Source organism: Melanotaenia boesemani, chromosome 24 (genome assembly GCF_017639745.1).
Source record: "Melanotaenia boesemani isolate fMelBoe1 chromosome 24, fMelBoe1.pri, whole genome shotgun sequence".
Classification (NCBI taxonomy): domain Eukaryota; kingdom Metazoa; phylum Chordata; class Actinopteri; order Atheriniformes; family Melanotaeniidae; genus Melanotaenia; species Melanotaenia boesemani.
Window position 1 is genome coordinate 10030655 of NC_055705.1, and position 17388 is coordinate 10048042.

The 17388-nt window shown below is 42.6% G+C and overlaps 1 protein-coding gene across 1 annotated transcript; it reads left to right on the plus strand.

Moving 5' to 3' along the window:
- Positions 1-16281, plus strand: LOC121635183 (protein NYNRIN-like). The gene is made up of 3 exons (XM_041978268.1): positions 1-11; positions 6251-6253; positions 14024-16281. The coding sequence occupies exon 3, from the start codon at positions 14035-14037 to the stop codon at positions 16279-16281; it is 2247 nt and encodes a 748-aa protein (XP_041834202.1). The 5' UTR covers positions 1-11; positions 6251-6253; positions 14024-14034.
- The last annotated feature ends 1107 nt before the right edge of the window (positions 16282-17388 follow it).

Genomic DNA, 17388 nt, shown 5'->3' on the forward strand with positions numbered 1-17388 from the left:
ACACATATAAAGTTATTATAGTGTACATATTACACAGTGGTAAACGTTGAAATTTTTAACCATGTAATTCTAGAAATCGAAGTCCCAAAGCAAACATTTACACTCTGCTGTCAAAGGGTGGAGGTCACCATTTCTGATAGCAATCAGAATGTGTGACTTTACTGTACCCGCATTATAATTATCTTAGACTTAAATACAGTGTTTTCAAGAAGTCGTACACTGTCGCCTCCTGTGGTCACAGATTCTGATGGGTCACAGATTTTGGTGTAACACCAGCTCAGGACGGCACGGTTTGGTTTGGTAAACCTTGATCTTTGTTGTGTTTCCACAGCCAACCATACCCTCACCTGGCAGGTGGAGTATAAACTGGATAGCAAAAGACTGGTCAACGGCATAATAGCGTGTCATCATAGCATTGCAATGCCTTCCTTGTATTTCAATTAAGAACAAAACCCAGATTCAGAGCCAAAAAAGCCAACAAAAAAAAACCACTCAGGACAGAAAAAAGTTTTAATCACAGTTTACAAATTCATTAATCTTGATTAATCAAATCAAATTGTAAAATTTGCCAGTTTTTACTGCAAGCCAATGCTTACAAATATTTTGTGTTAACTGACCTTCCTTTGGGTAAACTTGAGATGTCCAAAGGTCAGTAAATGTAGCATATATATCTATATCTATATATGTGGTTCAGCATCATCTCTACCATGTTCTAGATCATAATGCAGAATTCATACAGCATCTTCTCACCAACCATCTACCATCATCACATTATCACATGGTGATATCTGTCATAACACCATCAGATGTTGACAAGTGAAGTTAAATACTACCGACATTTGATTTTTTAATTTATTTTTTTTTGTCTGAGATAGCAACACAAATGGTTCATAACACATGAAGCATACAGACATGGTCTAAAATCTGCATCTGCAACTTTAGTCTTGGGCACAGCTCTTAGATTCAACTCGTGTTAAAGAACAGCAAGCACTAATAGACGAAGGAAATTGTTGGTTAACTATGAACTATCAAATTAACCTGTTCAGTATCTACGGAAACAGATGGAAACAAAACATTCCCTAAGACATGATCACTTTTCATTTTCTTAATGCACATGTGAAACAAGTAAAGGAAATTTTCTGTTCTGTATTAATGGTGATAAAATGAGTTCCAGACATTTTTGTATGTGTAGTCAACACAGTTCACACAGCAGAGATAACTTCCCATCTGGCTTTTCTCAAATAAAAAAACAAACAAAACAACTAAAAACAAATTAAGTGCTCATTATCCTAGAACAAATCTGAAAATGGATAACTATTCATCATTCAATTATTCATTTTGGTTTACAAAACAAAAGTTGGACAAACAACTATTTGCGTCAACACCTCCGACTATGACAGCAAGGTGCTGCACAAACGCACTCAACCACAAATGTGTTTTTCATGTTTTGTCTCCCTGGGAGAGCTGTTCTAAATGAGCCTGACCCTAAAACAGCTGGAACTGCACTCTGAACCAGAAAATGCTCCAGATAACCATAAAGGGACCTGCTGAGATGGAGGGAGAAGCTTAAATGTGGGATTTATCAACAATAGCTGCAAAATAATAACTAGGAGGATATGACTGTTTTAAAGCAGAAGTAAGTCAACATGTGGAAATGAGGAGTTTTTATGGTCGTACAGACATCAGCACAACTCATCTCAAGACATTTTTTTAGTATAATATGGCTGGTAGGTTCCTAAAGTTACCAGAAATGACCAAGACAGAATCTCCAAGACAAAAACTTTTTTTAAGAAAATAAACCAGATAAGTGCAACTGAATGCATTTAATCATACATATTACTCCTAAATAGATTTTTTTTTGTTTTTTTATGAGGGCCAAACATTTTCTAAATATCCTCTTCCAGCAAAAAACAAAGTAACTTGCTAACCAGCCTTGTTTTTAAGCTGTCAAACCACCAACACATTTGTTTTTTTTGTTTTTTTTGTTTTACACGTCTCTTCATTTTTATTTTTCTCCCCATTCAGCTGCACTTTGTTCAGCCCAGTGGTGTATCCAGGAAGTTTTCTATGGGGTGGCCAGTCAGCAAATGGCACTAACAACAGTGTCCCGCTAAAGCTCAATGAATTTTCAGTGTTTTTCTTTTCCATCTCCAAGAGAACATAATATAAATTAAGGTTTGTAGGTTCAGGGCAAACTCAATGCAACACAGCCAGGACATACCATATAAATTTCAGATTAAAACAGATTAAAGCCTCTCAGAGGAGCAGTTTGGAAGATCAGAGCTTTCTTTTAGCACCACAGTCAGGTTTAAACTTTCCTGTTATCAAAATTAGTCATGTAAACTACACTTAAGTTTTCTTCCCACACCACATTTTCCCCCACTTTGTTAGTATTGATGTTCTCAACTGATAAAAAAAAATGGTCTGTCTGGAAAATGCTTCACTCAGATTGTGGAGAACAGTGTCTGCACCCTGAGGAACCTTTCATATCGGCTGGAGGTGGAGATGCCCTCCTCCCGTCTCCTTGGCAACCAGGAGCTGGACACCCTGCTGGGCTTTTCCTCACCGGCCAAAGAACTAGACTACCTCTGCTGGGGGAAGAGGAGGCACAGCAGGAAGAGGAGCGGCTGGCCTGAGGGCAAGGTAAAATCACAGAGGGAAGGGGTCCCCAAAGAGCTGCTGATGTCCAGGTTTGATGTCCAACAGCAGTCTAGCATCCAAATATATAATATTTATAATCATAGCTTTTATTTATATATTTAAAATAAAAGCCTCAGTATCTCAAATAAATTTACAAACCATCATGAAAGCTCATGTCAAAGAAAAAGGAAACTAAATTAGCATGAATTAGCATTGACAGGTTAGCCATCCCACCCAGATGGTGGCCCAGGGGCTCAGTGTGAGTGCCTTTGGTTTTTCCTCAACTGTTAATCATGTAGACAATCCAATCAAAGGAAGATCTAAAAGAGGGGGAAGTCTCAACAAAGATAAAAACAAGGTAACACACAGTGTATTACCACAGCAAGAAGAGAAGCACAGGAATCCAAGATTATCAGAAATGAGCAAAATACACCATGAAAATCTACTAAATGAGTAACGTGATGCAAGATTACTGAAGATAAGTATTAAAGTACCCAACACAATGGTCAGGAAAACATGTTTCACGTGTAGTTTTGCACATTTGAAATGTATGTGAAATGCGTATTTTGCACTCGGGAGACATGAATTTATGTGCAATCCCCTATAGGCACATGTGAAAACTATGGACTTGCACTTGAAACCCATGTGGTTTTGTATGGTCACATTTTAAATTTTCTTTTGTAATACACAAAACCAAGATGCAACACAGCCAACGCTGAGTGGAAAAATTAATCCAAAAAGATATAGAATGATCAAAATGAGACACGAGGACAGACGATGAGCAGAAGGACTTCAAAGGGGACAAATGTGCAAACTGTACATGTACAAATGTGCTCATGTGTGTCGTAACAGTTCCTCATCCCGTTAGAAGAGTTGCTGTCACTGTTTGGAGCCTTTATTGAGTCTGATTTGTTCAGTGTGGTCTGATTTGTTCAGTGTGTGGTCTAACAGTCCTCATGTTCTGCTCGCTGATGTTTTGCTGCAGTGGGATGGCGTTGGGCCCAACCCGGGTTTCTCTCAGTCTCTGAGAGGAGCAGAGCTGCTGTGGCACCCGATGGTGGTGAAGCCATACCTCAACCTGCTGGCTGAAAGCTCCAACCCCGCCACGCTGGAGGGCGCCGCCGGCTCCCTGCAGAACCTCTCTGCTGGAAACTGGAAGGTAAGACTCCTCTGAGCAGAGGGAAAAGGATGAAGTCTTTTTTTTTTTTTTTTTTTGAAAGATGAAAATCAAATGTGTTGATGATAACCGGATCGTTTTCAGCTTTAAAATAGCCAAAATTTAGAGGCAAATTTAAATATAAAGAAATATTTACAGTTAAATTAGCAAAAATCTCTTTGATGAAGAATTAAATTAAGATAAAAGACTTGACAAATGAGTCAGGTAAGAAACTGGATGAAGAGCTGTCAACGTTTGTTTGTGTGTGCATGTGCAGTTCTCGGCCTACATCCGAGCAGCGGTGCGTAAGGAGAAAGGTTTGCCCATCCTGGTGGAGCTGCTGAGGATGGACAACGACCGGGTCGTCTGCTCCGTCGCCACTGCCCTCTGAAACATGGCACTTGATGGCCGCAACAAGGAGCTGATAGGTGGAAACACACACATACACACACACACACTGTTAAACCTGGCTCTGTCTGTGAAATTGTGAAAGTATTATCGCACACACAATCCATTTAATCAGACTGTGGTACGTCGCCCCCTGGTGGTAAAATAATGCAACACACTAGTTTAATCCTTTTTCTGAACAAAGTATGTCTCAGAGGTGACTTTATAAGTTCATCATTGATAAAAGGACACAGCTGAATGAAGGATGAGCTGTGGGAAAACATAAATCATTAAAGTTAAGGAAAAGAAGAGCGCTGCCAGAATATCTGCCTGCACAGGGATAATTCTCCCTAGGAGTGAGTGGTGGTTTGTCTCTGCGTTGGCCCTGCAATAAACTGCCGACCTGTCCAGGGTGTACCTGTCTCACCTGCTAATTGATGGAATAGGCTCCAGCTTCCTCGTGACCCTGAATTAGAAAATCCGGTAAAAAAAATTAATAAATATTACCTACCGTTTGTGTCGTGACAACTGCACAAAACATTTTTATTAAGAGTCATGTTTAAGCTCTGTGAGTTAGAGTAACATGGGAATTAAATGTCGCTAATCAAAGTTTTTAATTAAATATATGTTAAAAATAAAGCCCTATACGTTAATTTTCTCATCCATGTTGGATCTGATAGCAGTGTTTCATAACGGATTTCTACTTGTAAATCAGGAGATAAAAATTTACATTACCTAGAGAATGGTTCCCATGGCAACACAATACTTAACTTATGCAGCTGTGCCGGTTTATTATCTAAATTGAATTTAATTATTGAAATATTAGAAATATTTTTTAATAAATCTTTTAAATAAATAAAATTTGATCACTAGTTGGACCTCAAAGACAACAGTTAAATTATTAAATTTGATTTATTCAAGGTAAATTAAACCCTCCCAGTTATCTTACAGCTTCAGACTTGAAATATTTGTGCATAATTATCTCCAAATGTTGTTTCATTCTAGTTTTGATGCTTATTTTACCATGGTTTAGATGAAAGAGGGCTTTTTTTTTAAAACTTTAAATCTAAATCGCTCTGAGCGAGTTATGAGTTACCATGAAGCAAATTCAGCACAGCCAGCTGTTTTTTTTTCTCTCTGTGGAAATGACTTCAAGCTGATTAGAGACCAAATCTGAGTGGAATACATTTTGATTTAACATTCTCATGATTAATATAGGCTTAACTTTGGATTCTCAACTCATTTGTAAAACATCACGAGCTGCAAATCCACCACGCAGTTCTGCTCACAAGCGACTTTTTATAAGTTATTATTTAAATAAGTTTTTGTGAAGACGTCATTGGGATTGAATTTGGAGGCAATGTGATTGTCTAAATTTGCTGATGTTCAAGATAAACATTTATGCAGCAACAGGAAGAGATTCACTAAAGGGATTTTTTTTTTTCTTCAGATTTAATCCCAAACTCAGGACACAAACTAGTTGTTTAGCATCAGTTACCATGGTGATCAACGTTGACTTCTGGCTCAACAGAGCTCAAAAGTCTTTAATCTTGCATTTTAACTGACTCCTTTGCAGCACATTCTTTCTTTTAACTTTGCATCTCTAATAAAAGGCTGTAATTATTTTTAAAATAAAGAATAAATGAAGATCTTAGAATCATTAACTTTTAGAAAAGTTGTGAATTTAAGCAAACGTTGTGTGTGCTTTTGCAGGAAAGTACGCCATGCGGGATCTGGTGAACCGGCTGCCCGGCAGCAGTCCCACGGTGCTGTCAGACGACACGGTGGCGTCGGTCTGCTGCACGCTGCACGAGGTCACTAGTCGCAACATGGAGAACGCCAAAGCTTTAGCTGACAGCGGAGGCATCGAGAAGCTGGTGGACATCAGTAAAGGACGAGGGAAAGGGTATGAAACCTGCCTTGTAGCTTGCTAAGAGGCTGCAGACTCGCTGCTTGGTGTTAGATGTGTGTGTCCTGTGTTATAGGTACTCAATGAAAGTTGTGAAGGCGGCAGCTCAGGTGTTGAACACACTGTGGCAGTACAGAGAGCTGAGGGGCCTGTACAAGCAGGTCAGTATAAACACACCTGGATTAAAATCCTAGCTGTTTTCTTTCTCCCTTTTCTGGGGAAAAACATCATGAACTGAATTTTCACCTCAAAACTTCCTTTTATTACAGCACACTTATATTTTCCCACAATTTGAACAGGATGGATGGAACTACACCCACTTCGTCACCCCCGTCTCCAATCTGGAGCGAGATCGCTACCGCTCCCAGCCGACCCTGCCAACCAGCCCGCTGCAGATGTCCCCTGTCATCCAATCAGGTGTGAAACAAGTTCCACATGTTCAGAACAACCCTTTTTCTTTCCCTTTAGTCCTAACTGGTTTAAGAGTTTCCTGTCTTGTTTTAATCTCCAGGCGGCAGTGCAACATCCTCACCTGCGATGCTCGGGATAAGACGACACAGCTCAAACTATCAGAGGGCCCAGTCATCTATGCAACTTAACACATATTATGGAGACAGTTTACAGAAACGGCAGTACACAGGTTTGTATTGTGGTGTGCCTCTGGGATCTGTACACAGGCCCCTGCTATTTTCAAATCGCTAACAACACAATCTTTGTTGAATTTTCATTAGGGTCAGAGAAGAAAACCCCATATTTTATTGGGACGTATTCCTCCCAGTCAGGAGAGGATCTACGAAGATCACAGGTATGAGAAAGTTGAAAATAAGTTTTGCTAAATCGCTATAATTAAAAGTAAATAGATCATTAGCATGCAAATTATCATGGCTAAGAATCATAAAGTGGTTCATTAATTGTTTTCTTTTAAAAGCTAATTCAAGATATTTGTACGAAGAATATTTAATGAATATTTAATGGAATATACTTCATAAATTGTTGCCACACTTTTTAAATCATTTAGCCAATTCTGCTACAGAAATGAGCTCCATCTTTTAAAGAAACGTCTTGTTTTGTGTAGTTTTTCAAATCTCATAGGCCTTCCATAGCCATTTCTTGTGTTTAAGCCACTTCAGTGGATTTACTGTGATGAGAATCATAATCTTGTTGAAGGAGCCACTTCTTGTTCACCTTCAACTTGTATTTGGATTGTTTTTGAGAAATCTTTGATGCAGATTTTATAGTTAAATAAATTTTTAGCTGCTTCAGACATCCAGGAGGCATCTCACTAGATGCAAGAGCCACCTCATCTTGGTGCGGAGGAGCAGTGACTCTGCTCTGAGCTCCACATGGATGACTGAGATTTTTACCATAAGGGAGAGTCCAGACACTCTGCAGAAGAAACCGCATTCTTGTTCTGTCACACCTGGTGAACATAGGTGAGGATAGGAGCTCCTTCTTCACCATGACAGATCGATGCAGACGCTGCACAGATTCGCCTGTCAGTCTTCTTCTGCATTCTTTACTCAAGACCCAGAGATACTTGAACTTTTCCACTTGGGTCTCATTCCTGAACTGGAGAGGACACTCTGCCCTTTTCCAGCTGAGGACCACGGACTTGGATTTGGAGGAGCTGACCTCCGTCCCAACAGCTTCTCATCTGGGAATCGCTCCAGTGAGAAAAGAAGATCATGGCCTGATGAAAGACACAGGACCACCTCCTACAGGGACCGAAGGGTCCTTATTAGTGGGTGTAGTGAAAACAGTCAGTTGAGGACACGCTGTCCGCTGAACAACCTGTCTGGGAATTGGGGAAAAACAAGTTGATAAGCCAAGATAAGGGCAATATATCCAAGGACAACATGACCTGCCAAGTACAAGGTGACCGGTCAAGATAAGGGCAATATAACTGTTTTCTGGGAATTGTGAAAGGTGTGTGAGTATGACTGAGTGGAAAACAGATGTTCTCTGATTGGCTGGAAAAGATAGGGTGAGATGGTGCGAGGGAAAAGGGGGGTCGAACAGACTTAAAAAGTTCTGCTTGGCAGAGCTCTGGTCAGTTCGTGTTGTTTGAATTCGCCAGCAACCTTTGTGCAACTGCAATAAACCGTGTAAAGAAAAGTATCGGAGTCCGATTCTCTTTAAGCGCGAGTGAAGTTAACTGTCAAAGCCGGAGCCGACCGGGGAAGAAGGAGAGAGGGAGGCAGAACAGGAGCTCCAGCCGGGAGGCGCGCCCCTTCTCGTGGACGGAGCACGGTCGCGGAGTCGGGGACTCGACCGGGCAAAAGCCACAACATAATTGGTGACCCCCGACGTTTTTTCTCTCGATTATCCCGCTGGAGTGAATATCAGAATTCTGGCTAATTTGCTTTCTCTTCTTTTCCCCGATGAAATTGACCAACGAAACGCGACACTAAGCCGAAGAGACACGGGCGGAGAAACGGCGAACGTATCAACAAAACCCGGTAAGAAGCGATTGCAGTTGTATTTGGGGGCTGGTGGGACAGACGCACGAATTAGTGTCGAATCACAGCATAAACTGTCAAAAAGATTAAGATTATAGAAAAGTAAATAAAGAAAAGTAAAAAGTAGATATAAAAGTTAAAACCTGAAATAAAATACCTTAAAAAGGTTTTTTAATATAAGGTACTACTAAATTTTTTCATAAGACAACAAAATATATGACAAAGATCAACAGATAAATGTAAAAAGAAAAGGCATAGCGTTAATAACCAGAAAATACATGATTTGTTGTAACTATATCAATGACCAGCAGATGGTGGCAGAGCGTTACTAATTTGGAAATACATGGCTTGTTGTAATAGAAATAAATGACCAGTAGATGGTGCCAGATACTCACAGATGAAATAATGCTGAATGGATGGAGTGAAAGTGGGCATAAAATGCAAGATTGAATTAATTAACATCTGAAAACAAGTAATTGTTTTTATTTGGTTTTTAATTGGGTTTATTCACGATTCACTGGAAGAAATACAGCCAAATCATATGAGTCCTGTCATATGGGTTACACAATTTGACAAATGGATGATGTTGTGTTTCATGTTAAAGATATCACATCTAGTATTATGGCTGGACAATGTGTATGGGTTTTGAAAAGTATAAGTTGTATTCATACGTTTGAATAATAAACTGCCAGAACATATACCCACCCGGATATATATGTACATTGAAAAGTGTGTTTCTTGTCCTGACAGCAATCAAAAGTGACAACTTAACCATTTACTTAACAGATACTAATAAAGAGTAGTAGGCCTAAAAACCAGAAGCCAAAGCTAACATTAGCAAAGATTAGCTGGCCAACCAGGCCAAGCTAATAAGCCTTAGGCCCAAAACAATACCATAACAATAGCTAACACCAGCTAATATATTTAACTTAATAAGAGGAGTTAACATAACATCAAAACAAAACAAACAAATTATAAGCTAATAGCAAGTAGCTTAGCATTAGCTTACATTAGCTTAGCATTAGCTCAACATTAGCTTACATTAGCTTAGCATTAGCCCAACTTAGCTTAACTAGCATAACAACTAAAGCTAACATTATATTAGCCTAACTGAGCTGTAATACCTTAAGCCAACAACATATTAGGCCAAGCTAAGCCATTTATTAAGGCTTTAAATCAGTAACATTCAATTGAAAACATGTAACAAAAGAAGAAGTCAGCATACCGAGACGCACGGGGTGCAACCACCTGACGAGAAGTCAGCATACCGAGACGCACGGGGTGCAACCACCTGACGAGAAGTCAGCATACCGAGACGCACGGGGTGCAACCACCTGACGAGAAGTCAGCATACCGAGACGCACGGGGTGCAACCACCTGACGAGAAGTCAGCATACCGAGACGCACGGGGTGCAACCACCTGACGAGAAGTCAGCATACCGAGACGCACGGGGTGCAACCACCTGACGAGAAGTCAGCATACCGAGACGCACGGGGTGCAACCACCTGGCGAGAAGCCAGCATACCGGGACGCACGGGGTGCAACCGCCTGGCAAGAAGAAGCCAGGATACTGAATAAAGCATAAAGAAGCTGATTCTGGTAGAGACAAATACATTTTAAACTAGTTCCTTACCTTCCTTTTTGTTTTTCTGTTGTTATTCAAATTTCAAAGCATTTACCTTTTATTTTTTGGTTTTTGTTTTATTCTGCCACTTAAAATGGAACAAACACAACTAAAGACAACAGCTGTACAACAATTAGGAGGGGAACACCCCCTACTAAAGGTTGAAATAGAACAAACATCAAAACTGTGGTCAGAGATAACAAAAAACAACATCTCACCATGGCCTGAAGATGGCACTTTTGACACAGTTCAATGTGAAGAAATGCAGATCATTCTAAAAAACACACCCATTAAAGGAATTATTTCAAAGACAAAAATGAACAACAAGAGCAAATTAGATCGGCAAATGCTAATTTTAGATTTATTCCTACAAACTTCTGCGGAAGCAACATAAACTGATGGTCAAGCAGGTAAGAGTGGCTGAAGGGAAAAGCCAAAACACAATAACAATGGCAGACACACAAAACCCACCCCCATATGTCTGCAATAATTCTATAAAACAAATGCCAGCAAGGGAAATCGAACTACAGGGAAGATACACCCTTTCTAAAACACCAGAAAAAGGACAAAAAATATTATACCCTTCCCTACCAAGAGAAGAAGAAGACAGCGAATACGACGATGAAACGAAAGAAAAAGAGGAACAAACAGGATATCACCGTGCTGTGGCAAAGAAAATCAGAGATATGGAAAAGAAAGGAGCTGAATTGATGATCGGACCAGAGACGACCAGAACACTGAGGTCGACCAAAGCAAAAGACAAGACTCCAGTAAAGGACAGAGTTGAGTGGGACCCGATTGACGGAGAACCCAAATGGATGGAGTCACCAGGAGCACAAAAGGTCAAGTTTAAGAAAACTGATAAGTCAAATACACACGCCAAAGCTACAAAGACTACATGAGTTAACGTGAACCGAGTACAGGAAAAAGGACACCTGAAAGGAAGACTGACACTTCAGACCGACATGAACAAAGATTTAGAAGAAACAATGGAAGAACCAGAAAACATGGAGGACGCAGAAGAGGAGGAAAGAGAAGACGAGGAACCACAAACCAGTCAGATGCAACCCCTTATAGCGAAAGGAAGACAAATATATTATCAACCCTTCCCGAACGTCGACATCGATATCCTCATATCCAAGCTCCCCAGACTGGAAGCAGGAGCAAATAAATGGATCCTAATCCTGGCAAACCTATGCGAAGGAAAAATTCTTTCCCTGGGAGACATTAAGGCGATCTTAGCCCGAACGGTAGGAGTCCTGGAAATGTATAACATCTTTGAGTCAGCAGAACTGGCCAACGTGGCAAGAACCCAAATACATGATACAGATTTTTTTAACAACTACAAAGAAGACATCTGGCAAGAACTACGAAGAAGATATCCCCTGAGAATCTCAATTGACTCAATATCATTAGGAACACTTAATGATACGGATGACCCCATGGCCTTTATTCACCAAGCCAGACGTGAATGGATAACAGAAACGGGAAATATGCCAGAAGTTGACAACGTCCACTCTTCCATGTTCCGTAGAAAAATCATCCAGGCCCTCCCTGTCCCAATACAAGACAAACTACTGGACACAGTTGGAATCTTCAATATGACATTCGAAATGTTTACAGATAACGTCACACATGTGATCCAAAGATACAGGGAACAGAAACAGAAATTGGCAAAACAAGATGGAGAGGCCATCAGAAAACTAACACAATTACAGATCCAAGACAAACAGGATGAGAAAAAACGGACCCAAGCAGTGATGACGATGCAACCACAACAACAGACGGTAACAAACAACCAAAATAATGAAGGAAGGAGATTCCAAGGACCAGCCCCATACAGACCAGGGGGACAATCCAGACCAGAAGGACCACGGCTAAGGAGAAGAGACAACATAAAATGCTTGAACTGCGAAAAATGGGGCCACTACGCAAGAGACTGTCGTTCACAGATAACCTGCAGAAGATGCAAGAGACAAGGCCACATGGCAAGAGACTGTCGAGCGCAGATGACTCAAGGACCAGTGAACCCATACAGAGGACCACCACGGGAATTCTGACTAACTAAAGATGACAAAAGCTACATCCAAGCCCTGATAACGAACCCAATGGAACAAGATCCAATCATCCAAGTAACCATTAATGGAAAAAATCTACCATTCCTGGTAGACTCAGGAGCAACATTCTCATCAATAAAAAATGAACTGGCAGGAGAATTACAGAGATCCAACAAATTCATTTTTGCAGTGGGCTTACTTGGCGAAGCAACAAAAATGCAATTTTCCACACCAGTTGACATAACGGTCCAGAACAAAACAATAAAAATTCCCCTCCTCATTTCAGAAAACACACCTGTTAACCTACTAGGAAGAAATGCTTTGTGCAGGCTACAGGTGGCCATCATCTGCACACCCAAAGGAGTGAAGTTGGAACCAATCCAAGAAATGCAGGTCCAACAAACCGAAATGGACCAAACCCCAACAGTTTACTGGCTGGGGGACATCAGTGATGAACTTTTGAGGCCAATAGAGATGTGGAAACAATACATGATGAAAATCATCCCAAAAGCTAACGAAAGAATTTGAGGTTCCAGACAGCCTACCCCACATCACAATACTCATAAATGAAGGGTACACTTCTAAAGAGTTGGGGCCAATGATGAAAGAAGCCGGAAAACTACGGATATGGACACACAAGGAAAACCATATCATGGAGAGCCAAGATGGAAGGTTCCTGAAAATAATGACGGACTCTCAAGGAGATGCAAGACCAGAAGTAATCCTGCTACCATGCGATGAACCTACAAGGGACCCAAAACGACTGATGAAGGAAGAAATGCTGTCAATCGTTCCATCCGAACTATGGGCGAAAAGTGACACAGATGTCGGACTGATGAAAAATGCACAACCAGTCTCAATCAAGCTGAAAGAAAACACCACCCTCCCATTTGTGCCACAATACCCGCTGTCAGATCATGTACTAGAGGGAACCAGCAGAACTCTACAGAAACTGGAGGAACTAGGAGTGGTGGCAGAAGAGATGTATCCAGTAACGAACACCCCAATCTGGCCGATTGAGAAACCAGGAAGGAAGGAAGTCAGACTGACAAACGACCTGAGGAGACTGAACGAAATTGTTGAAGATATAAACACAGACATTCCAAACCCCTACATCCTGTTATGTAACTTGACACCAAATCACAAGATCTTCACGGTAATTGACCTATGCTCGGCATTTCACAGTGTAAGGCTTCACCCCGACAGCCAACACCTGTTTGGATTTAAATACGGGCACAAACACTTCAAATATCTCAGGCTGCCTCAGGGTCTTAAAATATCACCAGCCATTTTTAACGACCTTTTGAGAAAAGACCTGGAACAGATCAAAGAAAAGATCAACAGCACAATCTTAATCTACTGCGATGACATTTTGATTGCTGCACAGGACAAAGAAACATGTCACAAGGACTCAATCACGCTTTTGACCCACCTAGCAGAAGGAGGACATAGAGCATCACTGGCGAAACTACAGTACTGCCAAGAAAAAGTTGAATACTTAGGCAGGCGGATTTCACAGGGAGAGAAAGCCATACTCCCTTCACAGATTGAGGCAATCACCAAAATGCCAAAACCAAGAACAGTTAAAGAAATGATGACATTTCTAGGAATGGCAGCGTACAATTCAGACTGGATCGACGGATTTGCAGTCATTGTTAAGCCATTAAGAGACCTCATAAGAGAAGAAGGGGTCCGTAACCTTAAACATCCACTCACATGGACCGTAGCCGCGGAACAAGCTTTTGAGGACATTAAGAGAGCCATGCAGACAGCACCAACATTGGCGATAGCAGATTATAACATGCCATTTTTGCTATACGTCTCGTGCAGGAACAACCATGCATGCGGAGTTCTAGCACAAAACACAGGGATAGGAAAAAGTGCACAATGCATTGCATACTACACAATCGCTCTGTCACCGGTAGAAATAGGACTTCCAGAATGCTACATACACCTAGCAGCCGTTCATCTAATGTACGAAAAAGCATCAGTTGTTACCATGGGCTACAAGGTTGATATCTTAACACACCACAAGGTGGTGAGTTTGCTGGAAAAGAGCAACTTCGTTCTCACAAATCAGCGCATTTTGGAGTACTACCGGATTTTGGAGTACCCCGACGTGTCGATCAAGACATGCAGAACCAAAAACCCGGCGGACCTCATCCCTCTACCAAGTGAGGGAGAGGAACACGAGTGTGAAGAAGTGACTGAAAAACACATGAAACTGAGATCAGACTTAGAAGCTAAACCATTATGCTGGCCACATGAAAAATTTTTCGTGGATGGCTCATGCTACAGAACATTAAATGGTTTGGCGTCAGGATATGCTGTGGTCCGACACGACCCTCAAACAAACAAATTTGAAGTGCTGGAAGCGCAAAAAGCTCAACAACCGTGTTCCGCGCAAAAAGCCGAACTTAAAGCGTTAATCCGAGCATGCGAACTGGCCGAGGGTAAACACGTAACGATTTACACGGACTCCGCGTATTGCCACTCCATTGTACATTTGTTCGCAGGAATGTGGAAGAACCGCGGCTTCCAGAGATCCGACGGATCACCGGTCCAACACGCCGACGAAATTAAACAGCTACTGGGGGCACTTATGAAACCAAAAACTATTGCAATAGTTAAATGCCCAGCTCACGTTAAAAGTGACACAATCGTCGCAAAAGGAAACGACGAAGCCGATCGAGCGGCCAAACAAGTAGCTGCAAGCTTGCAAGCTGTAATTGAAACAGCGACTTTTGACTTGGAAGACAAAATTACCATAAAAGACATTGTACTGATGCAACAGAACGTACTGGACACACAAAAAGACTGGTGGAGACAGAGGGGAGCACAGATGGACAATGAACAGGTATGGCGGACTCATGACGGACTCATTGTGCTCCCAGACGACCTTATGACTTTGTTGATAAGGGAAGGCCATTCAGTGAGTCATGACTCCAAATCTCAGGTAATAGCGAAGATTCGCAACTGGGGTTTCTGGGGGTACAACCTGCATGCCCATGTGGAGAACTACATCGCACGGTGTGAGGTTTGTATAAAGAATAATGTCCGAAAGTCCCTGAAACCAACCCCAGGAACTTTCCCCTTGAGAGGCCCCTTTTCAGAACTGGTGATCGATTTCATCGACCTGATACAAAGAGTCCAAGGAAAAAGGTATGTTTTGGTGGCCGTGTGCAGATTTACGAAGTGGGTTGAGGCAACTCCGACCCGCCGTAAATCTGCCGAAGAGGTCGCAAAATTTCTGATCAGAGAAGTCATCCCCCGTTTTGGAATTCCAGATCGGATTTCATCCGATAACGGGAAAGAGTTTGTTGAAAAAGTCCTAAGCCTTGTTTTGCAGGGTTTACAGATTTCACAACGACTGGGCAGCGTCTACCACCCCCAGTCGCAAGGACAGGTCGAAAGGATCAATGGAGTCTTGAAAAACAAACTCCGGAAAATATGTGAAAGCACGGGGTTGACATGGCTCGACGCTTTGCCAATAGCTTTGATGCATATCAGAGGTACGCATAACCGCGAGCTGAGATTAACCCCACATGAGCTACTAACTGGACGAGCGATGCCAACCCCGCTGTTTCGAACATATAAAGGAGCCTCTCTGGACACACTGAACAATGAACTAAGGGAGTATGTGAAACAATTGATTAAAGTGCAGGATAGTTTGGTGTCACATGTTCTCTCTGTACAGGAAAACGATTCTAGAAGGGAGTTGGAGGAGGAGCCAAAGATCAAACCAGGAGATCTCGTGTACGTGAAGGTGTTCCGCAGACAGTGGAACAGCCCGAGGCGAGAGGGGCCGTACGAAGTCACACGAGCCACCAGAACCGCAGTTCAGGTCAAAGGGAAGCCGACCTGGTTTCACCTGTCCCACTGCACGCCAGCATCCGCGACACGAGCAGATGATGACAGCCAAAGGGGCTCTCCCGAGTCTCTGGCTCCTGGTCATGGGTCTCATGATGTATCAGGGGGGCCGAGCACAGCAGCCAGAGATGGTCCGGCCTCCCGAACCAGATCCCGGACGGGACCTGGTCCAACCTAACCAATGCCTGCTAAACAGACCACCCCCGCCCAACAGGCCACAGGAAACCGGACAGAGATATGAGCCGAGGAGACCGCAGCTCGTCCAGGGCGACAGCACGCACCAGAACTGGCCGAGCGACGACCGGGCGCAGAGGGACGCACGGAATAATGGGGAGAACACAGGTGGTGTGGTAATATGACCAAAACGTGCTGAACCACGGGGCGCGCAGACACAGGAAGACGGTAAGACCAATCCAGAACAGAATCAGGCTACGATGTCATGGCGTGAGGCCATAGCCAAGGCGGCGGCCGACGTTAAAACATGGGTCGAAGGGAAGATTGTCAACCAATGGGCAACGGAGACAGGCGTAATAGATGCACCGGAAGAATTCCTATATGATTTAGCTACACGAAATATGTGGTACCGCTGGGTAGAATATGTAGCAGACTCAGCGGGCGCGACGAACTGTTATGCATGTACTACAGCCAGACCAGAGAGGTTAATGCTTGTAGACCCGGAGCATAATTGGCAGGAATGCGAGACCTTAGAAGAACAATGGCTCGCCAACGCAGGAAATGATGATGGCCTCCTTTGGTGCCCCGCCCGATGCATGTCAATCTTGGCATCACCAGAATATCAGTCACTGCATACTCAATGTGGCCAATATGTTATGAATCTAAGAAAAGGACTAGCGGGTCTGATACCCCCTAAAGAAATCCCATTAGTACCGGTTGGCCAATTCGAATGCTTTCAAAAATGGGACGGTCACCTGGGTATAGGAAAGATAAGAAGGTCTCTGTGCAAATCACTGTGGTATGTTGATGAAAAATGTACTAAGGCCCATTTAAGACCAGCTTTAAAGATAATAGGCTCAACAAACGTCTCCATCTATGCATGTCCCTTTCATAGCCAGACACTACCGATTCCAGACACCTACTGGTACTGCGGGGGAACTCGACTGCTCGCCACTCTCCCGGAAGGCTGGATCGGTAGGTGCGCACGGGTACAGACGGTGGCGGACATCACGATTGTTCCGGTAGACGCAGAGGAGACACCGATAGAGGGGGGTGATACGACCACACCACCAGGTATGTTAGAGGGACATGGGCGGCGCAGGAGAGCCCT

Bases quoted from the DNA above. Each gene is read 5' to 3' on its own strand.
- LOC121635183 (XM_041978268.1), top strand. From the start codon at position 14,035: ATGCCATTTTTGCTATACGTCTCGTGCAGGAACAACCATGCATGCGGA.